Source organism: Ptychodera flava, chromosome 13, assembly GCF_041260155.1.
Source record: "Ptychodera flava strain L36383 chromosome 13, AS_Pfla_20210202, whole genome shotgun sequence".
Classification (NCBI taxonomy): Eukaryota; Metazoa; Hemichordata; class Enteropneusta; family Ptychoderidae; genus Ptychodera; species Ptychodera flava.
The window spans coordinates 28592809-28612650 of NC_091940.1; the positions used below are offsets into that span (position 1 = coordinate 28592809).

Consider the following 19842-nt stretch of genomic DNA (forward strand, 5'->3'; position numbering starts at 1 on the left):
ACACCAGGACTCAACATAATCTTATGAGAAACACTATATATATATATATATATATATATATATATATATATATATATATATATATATATCAAAGTATACAGATTTCCTCGTGGGAAATTACAGTGCTCGATGCTAAGCAGAGGGTTATATATAGTAACACAAATTACTTCAAGTACAAGGTAATGAAATATAGTTTCATGCATCCTGCAATCTTCAGACAGAAGTGAAATGATTCCTAGCAACACTCTCATTTATGTTTGGGACAAATAGAATGGTACGTCCCAAACATATGAATTAGAGTGTTGCTAGGAATTCTTTCACATCTGTCTGAAGATTGCAGGATGCATGAAACTTATTAATAGATTTCATTACGTTGAACTTGAAGTAATTTGTTTTTATCTATCTATCTATCTATCTATCTATCTATCTATCTATCTATCTATCTATCTCTAATAGTTTTTTAAATTGTTTCACAGCATACATACTTTTATCCTATCTGCCACATTAACCTTATGAGAAACACTGCCGGCTGACTTTGAGCGGTCTATGCTTGAGATGATAACATTAAGATCACAATGGAAGCAATAATATGACTGAAAGAGTCCTGCTCTGAGGTTGTATAAAAGATCGCAAAATATTAATTTAAATACGTTTGAGCACCTAAGATCATCGACTAAAACGTGACTTCGCACGCTTTTCTCTACACAGAGTGTGTTAAGTATGAACAACTTTGTGCCGAACTGGAGGAAACCGTTGCACGTCTGGAAGATTACGTCAATAGACAAGTCTACCCGGAGAAACATATGCACAATAAGAGCAGTAAATGTTTATAATTGCCGCAATTGCAAGATGATAAAGAGCTACATTGTGCAATAAATGCATTTATGTGGTACTTTTAAACACAATAACATTTTTAAGATTTTACAAGACGATCACTAAACCTGTGAAATATCTCGATACATGTATATTGAAGGTAGCTAACTAAGGAAAATATAACAAAAAGGACAAGTATACGCTCGACAAAGAATCTTGAGAATTAATCAATTAACTCCACGAAACATCAGGAGTTACCAATCCCGCCGTGAAACGTTTAACTTTTGATTTCCAAAGAGTGAGATCACGAAGTCTGATTAATATGATTACTTATAGTTGCTGGTACTGTTTTGCTTACGACCTTGATATGTTGTGTAAATTGTATACATAGATACATAGATAGATAAATATATATCAAAAAATCTTGTATCTTCTCAGAGGGATAAAGTGCTCGATGCAGGTATGCAGAGCAATATTACAATAAATATGAGAACACATCAAGTATGTTTTGTACCTGTTACTCGAGTTTCACGCATGCATGCGATCGTCAGATAGGTAGATCTTTTGTATGAAATTTGCTTCAGGTGCTTACATATAAGTAAATGTATATTTCTATAATAACAAAAATACGTCAAGTACAAAGTAATAATATCTGTTACTCTAATAAATCCCAACTAGCTGTATCTTTTAGCATTATTTTTTATAATTTTACTTTCAACTTAAAATAAGTTTGTGAGAATGTACTTATTTAGGCGTGTGTGTTAACTTCTTATGAACCATCCACTTGGACTGTGTGTACAATTTTGAACAAGATAAAGATTACACTACGGTTAAATGTGTGCCAACTCATGAAATCGCAGCCCCATGCGGAAAAGCAAAAACTGTGGATACTGTGCATATCTGCACTGAAATCTTCCCATAAACTGCATAGAGTAGTCCAATGTCATGTATAGAGGTGAATGTTTTCAACTGTGACGTTCATCTCCATCACGATTGGAACTAATTTGGGATGATTAGATAATGAAGTAATGTTAGTTTAATCTTCAATGTAAGCTGATCTGATTTTCTCTTTCAGCAATGCACTTGTTTTTATGAGTAATTTGCAATATTTTCACATTAAGCTATAGGATACCCAACACGTTTGAAAAATTTGAAAAATATAAAGATCCAATTCAGATTAGTTCCAATCGTATTGTTCTCTTTCCTTTGTAATATTACCGATTTTTGAAAATTGCGGGAAATCAAAATGACCGTTAAAATTTTAATTTATTTGTCAAATGTTTCGCAAAGGTATGGTTTCCTAATACAGGAAAAGCCCATATCCCTTCAGAGGAAACCAGGAGAGAATAGAAGACGTTTTGAGGTTAACAAATTTCAAGGGTTGCGGCTGAACGGGTCTTTAAATTTTGTGCTTCTAGCAATCACCAGACTACCTTAACCTTCACAAAAAAATAGTCTGAAGATTGTTGGGTGCATGAAACTTAAGTAACAGATATTATTACTTTGAACCTGAAGTAATTTGTTGTATTATTATAACGCTCTGCTGTATGCATCGAGAACTGTAATATCCAACCAAGACATATACTCTGTATGCATTTAAAGCTGAAGAATTCATTATCAATTTATGCAAATATTTTATTGAATATTACAAACATGTTATGGATATCATTCTCGCTATGATTAAGAAAACATCGATTTATTAAGATTAGATACTCAATTGCAATGTATATGTTTCCGACAATAAAAAAAATCCGCCAGTGTTTAATTAAACACAAAGTATGCTTTGTTTTCTGTCGATAGGTTCTTCGCACTGGTAAAAAGCAAAATCAAAGAAGGTGCATGGTTGTCAACATCGTTTTGCTGCTACATTACGGATACTGCAGATTGAAACACGACCCGAATTTCCATTATTGTCTTAAAGGTATACTGTCACCTGTTCCAATTTTGCCACAGTTACCATGGAAAGAGAAAATCTAACCAATCACAGATTTTAAGCGGGTGGCCGCTTTTTAAAATAGCGCCTCACATGGGCATTTTGAATACTAAGGTACGCCCCTTTGACCATATATGGGTATATTTAGATTACAGGTGACTGTATACCTTTAAAGTGCTTAAAATCCTTCAACATTAAAATAAGTCCACGTCGCCGTAAACTTCCTGTTACTGAAACAACTATAACAAATACATTTCCAGCTCTATACGTTGAGTGCGCGCTGTCTATTACTTCTTCATATGCTAACCCTCAGTGTGTTACTGAAACGTGCTACAAAAAAAGGAGATCATCGCATGAACAATGTTTATCACATTGCTGTCACTTTTTGTGATTTATGACGATCAACCTCCGGGTATGAAACTACAGCTGTACACTTTGAAAGCTCGATACGGGTCACTGTCTACAAAATTTATTGTTTTTAGGTCATTGAAACATCTACTTTGTATGAGGATTATTTTTAATTGTTTGTGGATCCAGAACACTAGTACATCTGTCAGTCACAAAAGAAATTCGCACAAGGAGATAAAAACTATTTAATCTGAAAGACTCTGCGAGCTCTGTAATCACTACTGAATGATTGAATTTTAAGATGCCTTTAAGGCATTATCGTGTTGTGAACGGTAAAAAATACGCAAACTCATTGCTAGTTGGTATTAAAGTGTATTGATTCGTCAATGCCAGAAATTCATCCCTAAATTTCTGCATGAAAGCCATTAAAACTTAAACAGAACACGATAAACTTATACTAGAACTTACAAAAACTTTTCTGCAACAATGTTATAAAAGCAACTATATTTAGTTTGACCTAATCGACACAAACATTTAAGACGACAGACGAGCTAGGACATTTGGAAATTAGACCAGGGTGGCCGGGGTCGTTCCGGTCATTGTCATGAAGAGGAGCAATATAAATGGCACTGAATTACTGACAAACATTAAGATTGGATTTTGACTTCCTTTAAGTCCATGCCTAAATAGTGATTTTCTAATAATATACGGGGATTCGTCCAGGCACAGAGTAACATGGACAGAGTGGAAACGCTTGCATGCCTTTTGTTCCATGGTCGTCTCGGTAGACTATTGCCTCTTCATATTAAAATGAGCTCCAAAGGTGTTAAACGTTTTGGAGGCTTTGTTTGTGGTTGATAATTACACGAGATTATGCGAAAAATACGACGAGATGGCATCGTACTGCCAGTCGCGTAGCAACCATAGTTACTTTGTGAGCTCTCAGGCCAGAAACACTGCTTCACGCCAATCAAAACATAACACGCCAGCAGTTTCATAAACATGTCCTTCCTTGACGCACGCGTAAAAGAGGGTATGACTGACCGTAAACCATTGAGTAAAACCAGACAGTATCGATAAAAGACTTTCAAATTTGGATCAAACACACTCATTATATATTCAAAAAAATATGAGAGGAATTTTTAAAACGGTAAAACTCATTTTCCTGAAGCTCAAAACACTCCCGTTTTCGACAGCATGTCAATTCTGCTCAGCACCACACGACAACAACAACACAAACTTTGCCGAACATACTTTCGCTTAACAATTGGTGAAAATCCGAAAATTACCGAAGGATTCATGGTCGGCACTCTTCAGAAAAGAGAGGCGAGAGCAACCTGAGGCGAGGCGAACATGCATGGGTTACGTAACCGCTTCACGCCTGAAACAATACCCGTTGCCACTTTATCTATGTTTCTCTAAGGTCCAGGGTAGCTCGTTGAAGTTCAGAGCTCTGTGTCACGGGTGAAAAAATTGTAAATTTCACTTTCGGAAATTTGCCCCTGGCCTAGATAACTGAGCAATTTCTGACAATATATAGAAACACTCATCAATAAGGTTGGACATTTGTGCTGAATTACAGTTGGCAGCTAACAAAATAAAAATAATTTAGGCAAAGTCCCTTGTACAGCGATTACATCGGACCGTGAAATTCTTCGTTCAGTAGTTGACCTGGTTCTCATGGTAGAATGTGCCGATAGGCTAAAGACAACTGTCAATCAAGACTCCTAGCATCCAGAGGAGAGCGAAGGACATTACACACAAGTGGTCTTTCGGAAAACCTGACGATGTGACACCAACTTCTTACCTCTATAATCACTTGAAGGAGTACCGAAATGGTGGAATTGGCAGCAGACAGGGCTCCTTTCCTCTTTTACACTAAACAATCATTTCATCAACAATACGCAACCTTATTAGTGATACTGTCACTTCGATGAGTGATTGTCCTTTCGATAGTCGTAACTTAAACCGCTTATGTGACAGACTGTACACTAAGTGGTAAAAATTCATTAAAATTGGCCGAAAGAGGTCTTCATTATATGTATTTCGTATTGTAAATATTTGACGTCATTCAGCACCTTAAATATATTCCATCACGGACCCCCCCCCCCTCCCAGAATAAAGCTTGAAAAGTACATGTAATCGCAAAACTGCCTCCTGGTCACCGCACAAATCGTTCACATGGCACTCTATGCCAAGCTGGAATTACAAATTATAATGACATCTGTGCGACAGCCACGCATGTGAGTTTTAATGAACTAATATTATTGAAAAATTATTGCGCAACCAAAATGCTATTAACATCTATATGCAAATAAACGCTACTATTTCTCTTATCTCTATTCCAATCAAGTTAAGGTGTCAAATGACTTTAAATTTTCTTCAAACAGCTTTGCATGTAATCACGCTCAAAAATCGACCTTGGAAATAGCCCTATTAATGCCACCTATGCCCCATTATTATCAACGTTGGACACTGAATTGTGAGAATTTGATACCACCTCTGATCCAAATTTTGATAAATTGTGCCACATCTTTGCACTGGTCTGTCTCATTCGATTGGGCAGTTTTCATTTTTTTTTAAATTTCACTCGATGCCAGAGTTGGCGTAAACAGGAGTAGATGCCGGTCATGGAAGGTTCACGTTGGGCGAGAGGTTCAGTATGGCGCGGTTCCGTGGGATGAAATTGGTACAATGCATTGAAGGGAACACGCAAGGTCACTTCTATATTCCAAGCCACCCAGCCAATCCACCTTGATTCACAGATGGAATGTTGGGTTTTACTTACATTGGTAGACAATACTTGTGTATACAGTTTTGAATCTGAACCTATAGGTACATGACTGAACAAGGAAAGCATGTACGTTGACCCATGGAGGTAGTAGAGAAGGAGTCACAACTAGGCCGAGATCAAAGGGGACCATGTGTTTTGCCGCTGTTTGCTTTTCAAACTACTCCATTAGCACCAAGGGGACTTGTGAACGAGTTTTCTCGGCTTTGGTAACAAGATTAAATTCGTTCGGGATCGTTCGGATGTTTCCGTCGTCCCTCGGCAATTTCTAGATATTCAAACATCAGTCCGGGTCAGCTCCAAAATTGGAGACTCATTATGATAATGTATTCCGGCATTCAGCCAATCATCGACCAGATTACATCATTAATAAAGTACAGGTCACGCTGGGTCACAAATTACCCCCAAGTGTGATCGGCAGTTTTGGGCCGCTTATTAAGCCCCTGTCTTGTGTATTTCGACGAATTTCGACAGTCAACATAATCCACGTGTTCTGCAGAAGGTCATGTCCAACAAAGAGTCCGATTAGTGGACAAATATTCGAAATATTGACGATTCATTTCTACCCCCAGTTTATCGATTTCGCTCAAGTACCGAGAATCATTTTGTGGATGTTCGTCATCTCTATTAGAAATACTGTTATAAGGTTATTTGTGTAGGTACGCGTATAAAATTTTGCAAGAAAGAAGAGCAATGTCAGAGCTTTAAAACGATACCTGTTTTGTAGTTGTCAAACGCAGACTAAAAATGGTACGCGATTTTGAAAATGTGTTGACAGAGTGGCCACACAACTGTTCCCCATACGGTAGAATTTGTATCGCTGCCATCTCCGATACAAATGGGTATTCTGAACGATCTGTGTAGGTACACGATTTATATTTCGCAGGACTTCAAGCCAGAGTCTAGGAATCACAGCGATATATGGGGTTTGGTTGTCTTAGCCAGAATAAAACTGGTACGCGATTTTGAAATTGTGTTTTGACAGAGTGGCCACACAACTGTTCGACATTATGACAGAATACGGCGCGGGAGTTCGACACAGTATGGCGTACGTAACGAAGGACGCATGTGGAGGTTGCCAGGAAATATAATTTTTACTGATGGCGCGCTGGTCGCTGATTGGCTAATGAGTGGGGAAAATATTATGGTATAGCGTCTCCAATTTTGGAGCTGACCCGGACTGAACATGGCGTCGCGTACCCAAACGTCGGGAAGCTCGAGTCCAACTGACTTTGATCTTGGAGGTAGCGTAGACGATGTTAAAGAGATCGAGGAGCACAGCATTGAGGAAGAGAGCTTTTGCATCTGCAAAGGCGAGGAGACAGAGTTTATGGTCGCTTGCGATAACGAGAAATGTGCAATCGAATGGTGGCATTATGCCTGTGCAGGCTTAACACCGAAAACTGTTCCCGACGGCGATTGGATATGCCCTAAATGCAAAGGTACTTGTTCTTGTTTTTTTGTCGATTGTGCTCTAAAGGAATAGATATACTTCTATTTCAAAACAGTGATTAGAATAGTGGCTACCTCCGTGCTTTATGGGATTCGGCCGTCATGTACGGTCACCGTACAAAACAATGCCATGGGAGCATAGCCAGGCCGGGGTGGCTGTCATGGCTGTTCCGTGAGCGTGCAGTTTAGTAGTTTAGTAGTAGTACAATATCCCATTTTTATTTTCTTACTACCTCCATGTTTAAACGTATTTAAGATGTAATAAAATACCATGGAGGTAGCCATGGAAATACATACAAATTATGAATCGTGGAATATTTTATTAATATCATTTGCTTTGTTTTTTTGTTTTCAGGTGAAGAGCTTGTTCATGAAAATCAGTTTCATCAGCAAATGATCAAGGTGGAAAGGAAAAAACCAAGCGCCGGGTGAAGAAAGGTAATTTTAACATTTCTTAAACCATTGAAAGTGCCATGATTGCCTGAGATTTATTCATTTTATTTCATCTCATTTCACTTGTGTATTTCCTTGGGAAGAATCAATATGTATACGTGTATTGGAAGAAACAATATGTATATGTAGAGAAACCAAACTGATTTTTTGGTGTGTGCATGTTTATTCTCATTTGCCAAACTCTGCTGTTTTGTTAATAAAAGATGGGTTTGTTTCACAACATTGCATATTTATTTTAAGATAAATTTACTTTGGAACAAAAATTACAAAAAGTGCTCTTCAATTCATCATCTGTAATCTTACTTTCTAGCTCAGTTACGTTCATCTATCACCTTGGAAGAGGTTACAGAGAAAGCCCCTGACCTGTTGAAGTCATGTGTGAAGCAACTTGTGGAGAAAGTGACATTTCAAAGATGGAGACAAAGACATCAGAATCATCGAGAAATTTGCTCATGAAGTACAGTTCAGCCCTCTGTTTGTGGAATTCTCAAAAGAACTTGTACAGACACTTTGGCCTTGTGCCAGCCTTTCAACATTATCCTGCCAGGAGCTAGATACAATGTGCCACACTTTTCATCAGATGAGACTATCGTCAACAGTGTCACTTCGTTTTGACTCTCTGATAAGCTCACTTGAAATTGAGGTTCCGAGTCATGTTAAGCATTACATGATGCAGTTTATGTTAGAAGAATTTGTTAAGTCATTATTGCAAATGAGATATGGTAGTGATAGTACCAAACTTGTGGAGGATGATGTCATACCATTATCAAGGGATGAGGAGGAAGTCCTCCGGTATGTAGTCGGATATATTCCTCACAAGCTGATAAAATTTTATAGTTTGTATCCAAATAATATGTTTGGCACTTCTGTAAAGAGATTCTGCTGTCATGGGGCACGAAAGGTCAGTCAACAGATCTTCATCTTCATTTTTGAGTTATACAAAGGCATGGTGTAAAGAAATCAGTAGAGGTAGTTATTTGAAGTGAATGATGATGTGTACCTATTTTTTAGAAGGGTCGAAAATATAACAAAGATATTCATGAAGACTAACCATGCAGCACATTACAAAAAGAAAAGTCTCAAAGAAACACTACTTGAAAATATTCAGAAATCTTCATCAGTCATGAGTTGTTGGAATGTTCTTCTCCAATCAGCATCACCAGAAGTGCATCATCACTATTGGCAAGAGTTCTTGAGTGCTATGTTGATATCAGATGTAGGTCATTTGCCACAATTATAATTATTTACAAAAGAAAAATAATGCAGCTTCAAAGAAGGGTGAAAAAAGCTTAAGAAAACAGCTCCGCCGGTAATTTAGTTCCAGTAGAAAGTGAAATGAGACCAACACTTTTGTGAAATATACCAGTCCCACAGTATGTAATTTTTGTTCTCATGTATTGTAATTTTTGTCCTTATGTATTGTATGTCTATTCACTTTATTTTGTGTAGACAAATAAATTCACACAACTTGGATCATAATGTTGAACATGGTTATATGTATGGATGTGGTTAAAACATTAAAATATCTACAAAGTGTTTATAAAGTTCACCTCTCATACCATACTTTTTATTTATGCAAAACTGACAAGAAGACCAAGAAGACTTGTATTGCAATAGAACTACGGAACGTTACTTTACATGCAATCACTTTGAGTTTTATGATGAATTGTTGTGACAGTTTCCCCTCGAACTGGTAAGCAGTTTGTGGGCACCAGCAACATGAAGGGCAGCAGCATTTCTGCCAAACTCTGTGGCTGTTGGATTTTCATGTCTTCCGAGACAACCTCTCTGCCGACTGAAATACTCTTCTAAGGGGTCTTGGGTAAACTTCTCACTTAACAGGAATACTACGCCATCCAATGCCAGGAGTTCCTTCGCTAAATCAACAAAGGAGTGCACTGGAAGACAAAAAAGAAAATCACATAAATATTAGGACAAATCTTTCTTCTCTGAATGTTTGTTGAATTTTGCTGACACTTATTTACACAATGTAAATGTTTTTTTTAAACAAAAAAATTACATATACATACATGATATGTATATCTATATTGTTCTTAACTTCAAAATTCATAATTTCAATCTATAATTTGTAAATTGTTCATAAGCATTGCCCTACAGGTATATCCTACAACATAATATTCTGTTAATAATCAATTCTTTACAAGTAAAGTCTCTTTACAGCGAATTGTGTCACCTCTTTTAGTGAAATCAATGCATTGTCTGTGTACTTTACCTGTTATCCTATATCCTTCAAGAGTTTCTCTACTCAGACACATTTTCCTTTTTTCACTCATTGGTAAGTTTGGTCTGGTCAGACATTCTGTTTCCCATTCATCCAAGAAACCAAGGAAGTCATTCCTGAGCCACTGAAAAATACAAAGTCCATCCAAAGTATGTGTCAATGTTGTCATTCATGCCTGAGGTTGTATATTAGAGTTTTACAAACAGTGAATTGAATATGAGCAAACTATGCATTGATAGTGAAAAGTCTGGTTCACGTAGACATGAGTACTTACAGAAAAGCGCCAATCATTCTCACTTCTGTATGGGGCCAATGCAGGTTTCTTACTCCTAACATCTTGACCACACCGACACACATTCATACAATCGAAAAATGTGTCTATCATTCTGATGAACTTCTGAGTTGATCTTGTGTTGTGTTGTCCCTTAGCAGCAACGCACTGGCCACTGTGCTACTTAAACCTGTGAGACAGAAAGAATGAAATATCCATTAACATGATACTGTTTATTACTTTATCAATATATTGCTATATAGAGGTAGCTACCCGCATCCTGCATGACTAAACAAAAAATAGAGAAGATGCAACCATAGAAGTAATGCAACAGAGGGCTGCAAAATCTTAAAGTCAGGCACCCCCTTACATGTATGTTGCAATCTGAACCAATGAAGTCTCAACAAGGACATTACTATCATCAATGGTCTAAACAAGTGTCATGGTGATTGTCCTGTGTGTGTGTGTGCACATGTGTGTGTGTATCCTTGTGTACATGGGCCATGGATGTACTTCCATAGTGAGAGACAGAGAGGTGTACATTGATTGATTGATTGTGGGTGTATGTTATTTGAAAAAACTATGTCATATACAATACCTGTGTAGCAAGCTTCACTCTCATTCTCAGAGATGGTGTCAGGTGAACATGCTCATATGTGATCTTGGGCAGATGCCATTAGCTGTACTGTTCCAGCATTTCCTCTTATGCCTATATCATCTTCTACAAGATTGACCAACTGCTTCCATGTAATCTCCTGATTCTGGTACTGTTGAGATAAAAAGGCAGACATCATTATAAGTTAGTTGGCTCTTTCTTGGATTTTCCATTGACGGCTCAATGTATTATTAACATTACATATATTTGTGGTTTTAATTTTGAAATACAAATCGAGCAAAACTACCTATGAACTAAAATGAGCAACAGTACACTTTTCATCTGTACCTATCAGTGGAATGCCATTTTGCCATTTATTTTACTACCAGCTAAATCTACACTGCAGAAAAAGATAACCAAACTACCCCCCATGTCAAAACAGACTTACTTGAAGATTCCTGGTTCTATTATTCCATCCCGAATTCTCCCAATTATTCCGTGTTGTTTTGATGAGGTGGGGAACATCACATATAAAGTAAATCTTCGATAGGACAGTAAGGATTGTGCATGTAGTATGTTGTACCTTCTCCTTCAGTGGCATGTATCCTGTAGAATTTGCGGTTGGGGGTGGCACCATCACATACAAACGCTCTGACCTTGAAACCTGCTAACTCCAGCATTCCAAGTCCCCTTGAAACACACCAATACAGTTGGTTGCTATTGAATCCTGTGCATGGAAACCAAGCAAACACTTCCTTCAATGGGCAAAATATGCCTCTTACCATAAGGGCTAGAACATGAGTTGCCAAAGGTGTGTTAATTGCTTGGTCATAATCTTCTTCACTTTCATGTAGCTTCTGGCGGAACTCCTCTATCTCTTCATTAACATAACCGAGTTCTGTGAATCCTATGAGCTTGCCTTTGGTTTTAGAGTACACAAGTCCTGATTTTATTTTCATTTCGTCAAAGATGAGTGAGACATTTTTTTTGAACTCTGGCAGTTCATCAAACTCCATGTCCTCTTTGATTCTCTGTAGTTTTGTACCCTGCTGCTGGACCAGTGAATTGTGAGTAGTCTCTCAGAGTATTTTCATGTGGGAGGATGAGAAATTTTGACCCTCGTATCAATCGATATGCAGCTGGAGATTTCAGATGTAAGCTAATGCACCATTTTATGACAGTTGGATGCCATCTACGACGTGTTTTTGCTGAAGTTGCGGCCTCCTTTTGCTGTTGCCAGAGCAGGTGTTGGAATGTTCCCTTCTCAAAACTGTCTGAGATTTGTTGATCATGGTGATTCATCACTTCACTTAAGGACTGAGACATTGATGCATCCAACATTTCTCCATTCTGTGAAATTGTATTCTTGATGGTTTCTGACAAATCAGACACTTTCCTCTTCAGATTTTTCTTCTGCCTCTGCAGCTGCTTTGCCTTATCTCTCAGTTGCTGATTTGTCAAGTAGTCGTGGCGAGTTCTAGCACCAGCAGACGTGTTAGGATTCTCCCCTTTCAACTTAGCGGATATTGCTGACAAATCTTTCTGGTATACTTGGCAGGTTGCACACTTTGATTTACCTGTTGCACTGTTCATGAGTAGATCACAGTTGACATATCTGATTGTATTGTGGGGAAGGTACCCAATCTCTTCATACGAGGAAAGTTCTCCCTTTTGGTTATAGAATGTTGCTGCATCGTTGGGGCTCCTCATTCTACACAGTTCATCAAATTTTGGGTTATCGTCACATACTTTGAAATTTTCAACCTGGGAAAGAATTTCATAACAGTTACCTTTGTTCTTGACTGACATATCTCCAAACAAAGTTGAAATGGCAGGTCTTCTCCCATGTATTTCTATATTATACGTTCAATTTGCATTTATTTCGATACGTCTTGTGACTAATCGCAAACTGTCATTCAGCTTGACACAAACGACTTGTTGCTCAGTCTGTTTAATCATGTATCCGTATGATTTTGCCAAGTTTGATGCTGTATGTAGCAGCTGTGTTTCTTCTTCCGATGTTGACAAAAAACAGATTCTGCATCCTAGTGAGTGTTCTTCAAACTTTGGAATTGAAAACCCACTTTCTATTGGTTTCCTTCTCTTCTTCTGCCTCCTAATTCGAATGTTACAGGTAACACAAATATATGGAGGATACATACTTTGGTCATCCTTCGACACATCAATGTTGAAAAATTTCAATATGTCACGAGAAAAATGTGTCTTATCCAGGGGTGAACATTGGAACGAATTGTTTTAGTACTACCGCAAAGTCTGCATATCTCGCTGAGGTTTTCTTTATGGAATTCCATGATCTGGGAAAAAAATGCAAAAAAAACGTTAGTAAACTGCCTGTCAAATACAGATTTTACTGATCATATTTTTAGGATTGTTAATTATGCTTTATTTTTTTCATAGTTCTACTTATGGACTTTAATTAATAGTTATGCTTATCACCTATACATACATACGTATACATAGAAAAAAGTAATTGTTTCATACATAACATAGCATGATTTTTTTAAATACATGTTGTTTTGAAATTTAATTGTAAAATTATAAATTACATCATAGAGATTAAACCATTTCTGGAATGATTTTACCATTATTTACAAACCTTGCCCACACAAATTCCTGACACTAGTTCAAAATTATATATCAATAAAAGATCAATTCGTTTGTTTTTAGTAATGACATAAAATTTATAAAGAATACATGAACACCATGCGTCATTCTCTGCTCCCCCAATATTGTCATAGACGCCATCTTGACCGGGGGGGGGGGGCGCGAATGCTGCCGTATCGATCTAAAATCATACCGTCATGGAGAGTCAGCATTAAAGAATATTAAATAAATAAATCAACTCCATATCTACAGACCATTAGGAAATATACGGCTTGCTCAATAAAACCATAGAGGCGTCATTTTTTCCATGCCATACCATGACCTCAAGAGCAGCAGGTAGATTGTTAACACGCCAACTTTTTTCCAAATTGCGGTTCTTGCCGTATCATGTTGTACAGGCATTAATGACAAGGCCAAATAAGAAAGCATAGCTTTTAACTGCTACGTCCATGCAGGGGGGTAGCAGTCCATGACTTAAATAAATGGTCACGATATAAAAACAACACGTACTATGCATTGAAACACAGCCAACCCAAAGGGGGGACTGTGCGTCGCTTATGGCGTCGCGTCATAAACACCCGGAAAACGCCACAAGTTTAACCCACGCTCGACGGCAGTGCTGCAGTCCGCTGCACCATAATCGATACATGATTGAAAAGTTCGTGATCAAAGCTTTCATTCTAACAAGGATAGGTTCCTGCGATCGAATGTAAAGTATATAAAAATCGACGTTAAAATTACCACGATTTTGAAAATGAAAAACTTAAATTCATTGTAACTTACCTGTTCGTTGGCGGAACGTGTCGGTTCTTACACTTTCATGACGCATTTGACCCAAGCTACGCAGATACAGTCTTTGCGCATGTGTTATGACACTGTGGAGAAAGTGAGTCGCATCAGCAATTCCAGGTCAATTTCACTCGGTTCGGTTGCGGAGGTACTGTCGGCAACGCAGATGGCGGGAAAGGGGTTTTTAAACAATGGACTTAAAGGGATTAAACCAATGGTGCACAATAGGTAATAAATTTAATTATCTCAGTTGTGACTCCTTCTCTACTACCTCCATGGTTGACCTTTCATTATCATGAATATCAATTATGCGGCCCATTTGAATACGACCTAAAATGGTTGATGTAGGATTTCTGGCTTTGCTCCGAGCATGACCTATTTCAAAGAACAAGCATGTATGGGCCACCACGACTTCCTATAACTGCTAATCAAAATCACCTGCCCGCCTTCCGCACTGCTGATTAAATCACCACAGAATCATAATGTGTCATTTTATCAAACCGAGTTGCTAGCAGGGTGCGTTGTTAGAGGAATATCACAACACTAGGCAGATAAAACAACCTATCAAATGGCATCGATTCGCAAAAGGTGTCGGCAAGTAAAAGGGCAATAGCCGCTCACGTATTACAAAATTAAATTTGAAAACAAAATCAATATGAAAGTTCTAGTATATTTGAAGGCTGCGTTTACAACATATTTTCATATGTTTCGAAATAACACAATGAAATATAGTATATAATGCTTGTAGACACTAATAATAATACAATAATACAACACTTAGTCTAGAGAAATCGATCGGTTCTTCTTGCAAAAAATAATATAGGTTATTCCCCAAAGCAACCTGGTGTTGAAATATGAATATGAAATATGCATCGAAATATGACATCATATTCTGGCAAGGACACGTTTGTTGGTATTTGGACGTCTGCGTACTTGCTTTTGATTACGCCCGAATCTGAAGATTAAACAATTGAAGAATTCCCTCTACGCATTGCCTGAGTATCATATATAGCTGATCGTTTTGGCTAAAGTGAAGCAAATATATATCATAAATACAGCTAGACTGTGTTCTTGGCAATTTAGCTACTGGTGAAGACAGCCAACAGTTAGTCTGCAGGATTGTTTTCTTCCTTGAAGAGATCAGTCTTTGATAGTGGATTAATTTGCCAACTATTATAGTATCCGGCCTGTCTCCTACATACAGAACACACATTTTCAATGTGTGCGATTACTTTGTAGTACCTCATTTGTGTCTTTTGTCGGCGTGACGGTATTTGTGTTTTCTTTATACAGGCTGGGTTTACAACACATTGCCAACGTTTAATTTAAAGAGTTTAATTCTGCTTTTACCTTGTTGATTTCATATTTTAAATTCGTTTTGTACTATCGATTGACTACAGTTGTGATTATTGCATTTACCCGGGCTGGTACACAATTCAATTATAGCACGATCGATAAGAGACCTCCTACTCGAAGTTTCGGTGCCTTCTCTATACGTAATTTATTACATGCCTCGTACATCGAACGTCGCGCGCTCCACAGTCACTTGTTGATGACGTAAATGTAGCGGGGCGCACAGTCATCATTTGACTGAAAGGGAATCGGAACTATTTTCAAATTGAAAACTTTGGCATTTAAAAATCATAAAATTGCATTTTGTTTTAAATATGAAATACCGTTTGTACAAAATTAGGCGAAAAATTTCAATAAACTGCATATCATTAATGTCAATGTATCAATGCGCCATTTGGTGATGAGATTCGTTCCATTTTCACCACACTTTCATCTAAAATGGAAATAAAGCATATATATATATATAATTATTTGCATGTATATTTTGGAGTGAAACTAATAGTATGTAAGAGAGACCTGTAATAAACGAATTATAATCCAAACAAGGGACTATGTACAGTCGGGACTATTTACCATTTGCCCTCCTTACGCCGAGTAAATGGTCACCTAACCCCTACCCCCCCCCCCTGGAACATAGTTCCATGTTCGGGCTTTTTATAATAGTACGCCTGATGTCTAGCACTCGGTTTCAGTTCTCACATGCCGATGTTCAATCATGAGAATATACTTATCTTTGTCTCCCTATTGTACAAAAACAGGCGGTGAAGTCGGCGATTTTCCTTTAAATAAATTTATTAAAACTATTTACCAAACCCAGGGGTGAGTTTTAAAAAATACACAAAATACACATCTCTGTTGGGACGGTACGAAACTCCTAAATCGTAGGGAGTTGTGTTCAAACAGAGATTGAATCGATGAGTGAGGAGGGCAGTCCTTCAATCTCTGGCTGCAGGCTTGAAGTAGGTCAGAGCCACGCAGAGTTTACAGAGTAAACTTTCTTTTCGGCGTGGAGGTCTTGAAGTAGAAACTAACGTGATTCCAAAAAGTCTAAAGAAAAATATGTACCGTCCCGTATTTAAACTAAAAGAGAGATATAAAGCGAATACTAGATCCTTCTAGAATTTTTATTGATATGCTAATTGCTATTCTAAAAATACATGTATCTTCCTATGTAGTAAATATGACCTTCTAGAACATTCTAAACTTGACTAATTAAACTCAGGTCATGGAGGAGAATGACCTACGTAACAGAATTTAGTAAAAACATTGTGAGTTTGTGTAAACGACAAAGTTATCCAACAGTGTACACATTTTAAAGTGAAATTTGTAAAAACATAATTCTTTTCCACTGTGTAGAGGAGAATATAAATGCTACCGATGTTGCATCGTAGATCAGATTGAATAATTAGGACAGTGGTTGTAATGTGTGCGTTTAGTTCTGCTGCGCTGCTTGACTAAACATGTCATGTGTGCTGTTGTTTGCCCCAGGGAGTTGAGTGGTATCAAATTAGGTCCAGTAACCGGGGGTAATAATAATTGTACAACGCCTTGCGCAAAACTTGTGGATATGTGCGCTTTACAAGATCCCGTTATTATAATTATTATAATTAATTTCTGTAAAATGTTAGGACGCCTCAACCAAATTTTTCCGCGTTTGAGTTTGTCACACTCCCTATATGGGGTAAATGTATTGACATTGAGGTTAGAAGCGTAGCGTTGATCACTGCAGACTTTTTGGTCACGGCCAAGTGAGTTTATCAGATTTTTACGGAGTTCACGGAGTTTACAGCTGTTGCTGCTGATGTTGTACCGTTAATAATTGGCTGGTGTGCGTCAACTTATGTGAGTAAACGGAACTTGTTATCAACAATAAATTCGACTCTATATAATCGCGGAGGAAATATCCAGAGCCATGTAAAAAGGCTATATATATATATATATATATATATATATTATATATATATATATATATATATATATATATATATAATGTGTTGTCAACAAGTTGAAGAGATTTCTTGCCGATATTAGTTTCAACGTTCTTCAATTATATATTATATATATATATATATATATATATGTATATATATATATATATATATATATATATATATATATATATATATATATATATATATATATATATATATATATATATATATACGAAGTATGCGGTTCGACTTGTCGCGACTCACGAAACAACGTTGTAGAGATGAAATTGTAAAATCAATTGAAATTGTAAAATCAATTCTCCAGCAAATTTTTGTCATTATTATTACATCTCTCCTTTCTGTATTCTCTCTAATTCCAATGCTTTAAGAACTCTTCGAAGAATCTTTCCACTTGGTGATTTAGGAATTTCCTCGATGAACTCCACCCCACCCCTGAGTTTCTTCTCTGGGGTGACTTTACCTATTTTGATGTAAAACAGAAAAGAACGAAATTTAACTATAGGTATTCTTGGTCATGTCAATCGAGGATTTTCGATTTCATTGTCGCAATTGTCGATATAAATCATTACCTTCCACGAACTTTATGACATCTTCTGGTTTGATGATATCAGATTTAGGAACGACGAATGCCTTTGGTAACTCCCCTGCTTCGTCATCAGGTAGGCCAATCACAGCAACGTCTTTGACATCTGGCATCGACAAAATCACATTTTCTAACTCGGCTGGAGGTACCTTTAGATCAGAAGACAAACCACTATTAGTAGATTAGAAAAGGGTCATGTAAATATGTTCATGAAGAAAGTAGCAAAAATTCGTCATTGACATTGCTCCATGATGTTACAACATGTTGAATCTATAGTAGACCCACACATAATAGATTATCAGAAGCTGGTAAGAAGACAGCGATGAAATAAATGAAATGAGCATTTATGATAGGAAGCTTATGTAAGATAAAGACTCGCCTCTAAATGCATACATGCAAAATGGCTGTTGATGTCAATGCTCCCTCATGAGCCTAAAATAAATATCTAAGTAGAAACTAGATCAGTGATAAAGTCGTGGAAACTGTACCTGAAACGCGTTATACTTGATCAATTCTTTAAATCTATCGACAACATAGAAATGACCATTTTCATCATAGTGACCGATGTCTCCTGGAAATGACAACATCAGGAATGTTTACAAAAATGTAATATGTGTGTGATCAGTAATAGGCAATGAGTTTTCTCTAAAAATTGGTTGATTTCTAGGAGGTATCAATGGCGTTGACCGCCCAAGGGATCCACGTGTCTACAGTTTATACTTAAAAACTCATTTTCACATACATAGGAGACATATTAGGTAGATTGATACATACATGTAGGTATACGTTGGATACAAAAACATACATACATACATACATACATACATACATACATACATACATACATACATACATACATACATACATACACACACATACATACATACATACATACATACATACATACATACATACATACATACATACATACATACATACATACATACGTAAGTATGTAAAAATGAACGGACGAAAGGAAGATAAATTTAGGAGCTCTGCACAAACAAAAACCCTTTCAATTAACTGATAAAACTCTCACTGAATTGTAATGTGTAAACTATACAAATATTCCCATTACCTGTGTGAAGCCACCCATCATGTGTAATTGTCTTCTGTGTTGCTTCAATATTGTTCAGATATCCCTTCATGACCTGTGGACCTCGGAAGCACAGTTCACCATCCTGTCCTACGCCCAAGATTTCTCCGGTTTCCACGTCAACAACCTCAATCATTCAAGTTTAAAAGAAGTTAATGCAAATCAACAGTACTTTCCTAATATTAATGACAACCACGAATATTTACAGTAAAAGTGCTTGCGTAAGGTCAAAATTATTTTACGGCGTTTCCCTAAATACTAAAACACTCTTCTCAATTAATATCTATACGTGATAATTATCTATATTCTTTCGAAATGTTTTTGTTTTGAGTGTGAAATCAGAATAACATTAGGCTAAGTTAGGTAGGAGTAAAGTCGCATTTCTGAAAACCCTATATTATATCTCTCTGGGAAGAAAAGGTTATATGTATCTTAGAGAAACAATAAAGAGAAGCCGAAAGGTATGCTCCAATTAGCCAGGACTGAAAATATCAAAAGTGCGCTTCACCTTTCCTTCTGTGTTTGGAGTTAATGTTCCCACTGACC

General features: G+C 37.1%; 4 protein-coding genes across 6 annotated transcripts in view; 2 read left to right on the forward strand and 2 right to left on the reverse strand.

The window, feature by feature from the left end:
* LOC139148555 (polycystin family receptor for egg jelly-like) overlaps positions 1-1648 on the forward strand; it is a 29949-nt gene extending 28301 nt beyond the window's left edge. Inside the window, exon 30 of the mRNA XM_070720041.1 lies at positions 709-1648. Within this exon, the coding sequence (XP_070576142.1) occupies positions 709-833 (125 nt within the window). The 3' untranslated portion in view covers positions 834-1648. The remainder of the gene's footprint in view (positions 1-708) is intronic.
* Positions 1649-7071: 5423 nt separating this feature from the next.
* On the forward strand, positions 7072-7769 carry LOC139148556 (uncharacterized). Its single transcript, XM_070720042.1, has 2 exons — positions 7072-7327; positions 7693-7769. The coding sequence occupies exons 1-2, from the start codon at positions 7072-7074 to the stop codon at positions 7767-7769; spliced, it is 333 nt and encodes a 110-aa protein (XP_070576143.1).
* Positions 7770-7939: 170 nt separating this feature from the next.
* On the reverse strand, positions 7940-14370 carry LOC139148057 (uncharacterized). The gene is made up of 6 exons (XM_070719328.1): positions 14307-14370; positions 11347-13213; positions 10902-11070; positions 10307-10493; positions 10024-10156; positions 7940-9688 (listed from the first exon to the last, which is right to left on the reverse strand). Exons 4-6 carry the CDS (start codon positions 10415-10417, stop codon positions 9447-9449), a joined length of 486 nt encoding a protein of 161 aa, XP_070575429.1. The 5' UTR covers positions 10418-10493; positions 10902-11070; positions 11347-13213; positions 14307-14370; the 3' UTR covers positions 7940-9446.
* A 3475-nt stretch (positions 14371-17845) lies between these two features.
* The window catches only part of LOC139148059 (uncharacterized), a 22216-nt gene continuing 20219 nt past the window's right edge, over positions 17846-19842 (reverse strand). For all 3 annotated transcript variants that reach the window (XM_070719333.1, XM_070719331.1, XM_070719332.1), the window contains exons 9-13: positions 19805-19842; positions 19279-19423; positions 18689-18771; positions 18187-18349; positions 17846-18077 (exon numbers count right to left, since the gene is read on the reverse strand). The exon at positions 19805-19842 is cut by the window's right edge and continues 63 nt beyond it. In XM_070719333.1, the coding sequence (XP_070575434.1) occupies positions 17941-18077; positions 18187-18349; positions 18689-18771; positions 19279-19423; positions 19805-19842 (566 nt within the window). In that variant the 3' untranslated portion in view covers positions 17846-17940. The remainder of the gene's footprint in view (positions 18078-18186; positions 18350-18688; positions 18772-19278; positions 19424-19804) is intronic.